Source organism: Athene noctua, chromosome 3 (assembly GCF_965140245.1).
Source record: "Athene noctua chromosome 3, bAthNoc1.hap1.1, whole genome shotgun sequence".
Classification (NCBI taxonomy): Eukaryota; Metazoa; Chordata; class Aves; order Strigiformes; family Strigidae; genus Athene; species Athene noctua.
In genome coordinates this window covers 59,024,369-59,029,368 of record NC_134039.1, presented here as the reverse complement: position 1 = coordinate 59,029,368, position 5,000 = coordinate 59,024,369, and the positions used below count along the sequence as shown (strand labels likewise).

At 36.1% G+C, this 5,000-nt stretch overlaps 1 protein-coding gene across 5 annotated transcripts in view; it reads right to left on the bottom strand.

Moving 5' to 3' along the window:
* FOXP2 (forkhead box P2) overlaps positions 1 to 5,000 on the bottom strand; it is a 444,944-nt gene that overhangs the window by 60,920 nt on the left and 379,024 nt on the right. For 4 of the 5 annotated variants that reach the window (XM_074903121.1, XM_074903122.1, XM_074903123.1 and 1 more), the window contains one exon: positions 1,160 to 1,297. In XM_074903121.1, coding sequence (XP_074759222.1) covers positions 1,160 to 1,297 — 138 coding nt within the window. Of the gene's footprint in view, positions 1 to 144; positions 196 to 1,159; positions 1,298 to 5,000 lie in introns of all 5 variants that reach the window. The other variant, XM_074903120.1, reaches the window with a different exon arrangement.

Genomic DNA, 5,000 nt, shown 5'->3' with positions numbered 1-5,000 from the left:
AAACCATTTTGACTTTAATAAATAAAGGCAAAAGTTTCAAGTATTATAAATCTCCTAAACTCTTCTAGATTGGCATATGGTAGCGTAGCCATTAAGAATCACCTCATAACAAAAAATGTGATTTGAAGAGGCAGATCTACATACATTTTTTTCCAAGGCGGTTCTGAAATTTTCCAATGCAGATTCCAAAATATCCTAAACAGAAGGGTATAGAAAATCTGTATTCTAAAGGGAATGCAAGAGCCAAATTAACTCCTCAAATAACTATACCCAAGTTCCTCACATGTCCTATATAACAAATCAGAAGCTGTACTCATCCACTTGCAAGAAACCTACAAGTCACTAAGGCCAAACTAAACTGTCTTTTTCTTAGGGGAAAAAAGTAATTAATCTGTCAATCTGTTTAGTGTGATGCTGGATTCTCAACTGAAGGTGAATTGCCTGTAATGATCATGGCACTGAATATTAAAGTGTTTAAACATACAGCAATTGAACTATGACTATGACAAACAGACACATCATTTTCTGTATGACAATTAAGCACCCAACCAAAAATCCACTCTGTGTTACACTGAGGTACTGATCACTGACACTATCTTTATTGTATGAATAACAAGTTCATGCATTCTTCACTTAGCTGCCAGATTTTGTGCTAAGAAAACAGCAACCTCCTCCTTCTTTTTAGCCTTATTTGGGACAAATGTTTTGGATGTAAAAACATAAAATAGAAATTTTTTTTCCCCATGATGAAACAAGCTCAAATTTCATAACCGCATACCATTATGTCACTAAAGGGAGCACTACGGTGTTATGAATTTTAAAGCAACAATTATCTGCAACTCTGTTTGCACTTCCTTTGGCAAGTCTACAATTAAAATGTGCCTAAGCACTTGAAAATTTAAATATCAATTTGTTCGGTATTTGTAATGCATCTGCCACTGCTGCTGTTGCTGTTTTTAATATATTTAATGTTTCAAAATCACAATTTCACACTTCTGCAATTAAAACAAGAAATTTTAAGACTGAGAAGTTTCACATTTATTTTCATTCTTTTTGGTGTAATGAGCGACAAAATATGACAAAATAAGACCCATACAATCTGGCTGACACTTGCGTGAATGCCCTGTGCTAACGGTCCAAAGCAGGTAACCAACATTACCTGCTGCAACATAACTGCTTGCTGCTGCTGGAGAAGTGCTTGAAGCTGCTGTGGAGACAACACTTGCTGCTGGAGAATCTGCTGCATTTGCTGAGGGGTGATCACCTGGGGAGTCATCATGGCCACTGACACAGGTACCTGCACAGGGAAAGAAAGATATCATCGTCAAACACATTTTAGTTCGCCTGCATCGCAGCTGTACGTCTTTTTTATTTTGTACCAAAGATGGACCATAATTTTTTACATAATATTTATCACTGCAAAGTTCCAGTTTCAGTCAGAATCTGTTATTTTAAGAGCACAGTACTGTGGCACTCTATTTCCAGAGGCATCAGATTCGATCAGACTCAAGCTTTATGTTTCACATCTCTTATGTATTCCTGCAAGAAATTTAAGCATTGGCTAGTACAAATGTGTATTTAAAAATAAATGATCACATGGCAGGGCTCTCAACACTTCATAATCAATCATCTTATCAAGTGTCATAATGTTACGAATAGAAAAATCTATTGAGACTGTTTCAAAAGGTATGATTAAAACAGACAGTAAAATAAGTATCTTAAAGTAGTAAATGTTTTACACAATTAAGACACTTAGCCTAGAAAAATATTTGCGTAATACATCACTTCAGTATAAGAAAACCTTTCTTGCTTGGCTAGTCTTTTAAGGAAGTCTGATTTATACAGGAATAAAAATGCCATGGACATATCAAGAGTACGGAGCAAGGACCATCACCTCCATCACCCGGTCTCTGCAGAGAGTAATGTGTTTTCAGTCACTCCTAACTGAAAAGTGAAAGTTGTGAGACCTTGTCATAAGGTTATTAGCTTGTCCACTAGACTCTAAGAATGCATTTTTGTGTAGGTGCTGTTTTGGACATGGCTTTATTTTCCATTATACACCGAGATGAAGTGTCTACATATGCATAAACACTTACAGGCTATCAGGAATATATGCATGAATGTGAAAGACACAGCAAGTATGTGTGGTTGCATACGTAAGAGAGAAAAGTCCTGTGGTACGTGCTGAGCCACTGCAGCAGACGCTGAGTGAGACCATTGCTTGAGCTAACCAGGCCACAGTCAAACAGCTGTCAGCGGGCCAAGTTTTCTACCCATGAAAAAGCAGCCGCTTTTGCTTGTCTAGCAAAATTCAAATGTTTTTTCTGTATATAATAGCAAGCTGGCATATAAATACTGCTTTGTGAGATGTCTGTAGGACATTCCAACCATCTGTAAATCAGCAAAAACAATATTATTATTAATAAATCATGAAAAATATCTTAATAAGAAGAACTTTTCTATTACTTTAATCTATCCCGAAAGACTTTGTATAAAGGTAACACTGAGAGAAAATAAGAAATCCAAGTCTGCTGAAGTTTACTTTTAGAAGAAATTGCTTCATCTAATATTACACAGAATACCACTTTTCACACAATTCACCACAGCATAAATTATGGTCTTAAAATACTGACTAATTAAGAGTCTGAAAGTAAAATTACCAGACATTACTAAAAAAGTCTGATACTTTTCTGCAAACAAGTTAATTTTAAGAATAAAAATTCTGAAGGTCTTACTCTAAAATACAAGTGGAAAAGACAAGTTGGAATGTCCACTTTAGAATCAGACACTCGTGGAGAGGAATTTTAACTCAGCTATCACTGGACTTCTTCTATAGTCAACAGAGTAAAGAAATCCCGAGGAAGGTTTATCCAATCTAGTTCAGGCATCTTTTTTAGAATGGGACTAATCCCTCTCTGAATGTGCCTGTCTCTCTCCATTGAGTGTAGACTCACTTTGAGTAGACACCTAACTTTCAGATGGTTAAGGCTGGTTGGTACACCTCATGACACCTATAAGTTTTGTAGTACCTGAAACACCACATCTCTGTGCAATAATGTTTTATTCTATTTCTACCTAGTCATAAGGGCAGGACAAACAAGTCTTTACAACTTTGGGATGCATAAGCAAAGAGTAAAATTCACTGACTGGTGTCTGTGTTCAATTCCACCTGAAGTCAGTAAGAATTTCCTGTTTACATGGGATTTGAACTTGCCTTCTTGTAACAATTTTGCCTCAGTGATGCTATTCAACTACCACATGTCACACAGAAATGAGAAGGCAGAGAGGAAGATGGATACCTTCCCAATTCAACCATTACCTTTAACCTTTAAACCCTACAAGAATTTTCCAAACTTACATGCTTACTACTATAATATATAGCAAATGTTGAAGGTGTTGCACACTTGTTACTCCACTTTTACCTTTACATCCCCTCTATCCTTCCTGGCTTATTTTATTTTCAAACACACAAGTAAAAATTCTGATATAAACAGAGTGAAAATCAACTTAACTCTGTAAGTGGCACTGATTTATTCATGCTCTGTGCTAAAGACTCAAGCCTGTAAGATGTGCAGTAAGACTCGTGCTGCCGCAAGAGCCCTCCATTCCTCAGTCTGAAATACATATTTCCCTCCACCAGGCATATTTCTGCTAGCCTTTCCAGTACCTGCTTTGAATCTCCCTCTATACTTGCTCTAATATTTGGAGACACACCTGCTTTGCAATACACTCTAAGAAGTTTTCTCTCCAAATTTGTTTTTCCTGTATTTTTACAACAATCACTTTCAACTGTATAAGCTGAAGCAGAGAACCTAATACACCCGTTTCTCAGGATGAAAGACAAAAGCTTGAAAAAAAATAGCAGTCAAGATCATGAGTAAAAATACACATTTATGTATATAATGTTGCCTTTAACAGAATTTTATGTGACCATACATGTGTTTATCACACCTGATACATATCTTCCACAGATAAAGGACAAGGCATTTTAAAAACTGTTTGAATTTTAAATTAGCGAAATGTATTAAGCAAAGAGATTTCTCTAATTGTAATTAGGTAAAATAAATTGGTACATTTCACAGCCTTCAGTGATACACCAGACTGCATTTCATTGCTTACTGGCATAGTGTTACTGTGCTATCTGGGTTGGAAGATTATCAGAAACCTGCTATTTTATGGCCAATTACGTGTATTAGTGTATTAGGTATATTTCTTTGGTTTTGTGTCTGCATTTTTCAAGATTTCTGATTTGATTTTACAAAAAATACAGTGAAGAGGCAAACACTGATGCTTTTTCATAGAAAACTCTCAATGTATCTGAAGTCAGTTCAGGTAGAGGACAGTAGAGGGACCCAGTGAAAAGATATGATCAAGTAAATTATGTGGTTCATTTGAGTGGGCCACAAACTCCCAACAAATTCTCAGTCAGATCTCTCATGAAAAACTAAAGAGACAAAGTGAAACGTGATTTATGACCAACCCATTTGTTACAAAGCGTTCTCAAAAAAATTGAACTCTCAACTCTGTCATGAAGATGACTTGGTACAGCAACCCTACAAAACACAATGGGTCAGACAGCCTCTGAGGAACACATAAATTTGTGGGCTCCATGATGGACCCTGATGGAGAGGCTTCATGTTTTGAAGAGTTTCTCATGTTTCTGATGTAAGCTGTTCTCCATTTCTTTAGATTAGTTTATAAATTCTGCTAAATACTGTTACAGATACATAAACAAATTTTTAACACATCTAAATAGCATTTCAGGCAAAAACAACTGTAAACTGCTTTATTACTACATGTGAATGCACTAAGGGAAATCAGATAGATGAAAATGGCTGCAGAAATGAAGACGGAACTTCTCTGAAGATCAACAAATCTGTGTCTTCCCCAGATCAATTTAACAGAGAAATGGCGTTGGCTGAGCTTGTGTATTTAACACCACTCTTCTATCATAACAGAAAAATTCAGCTTTACCTGTAAAGAAATTTGCAAGGCAAACA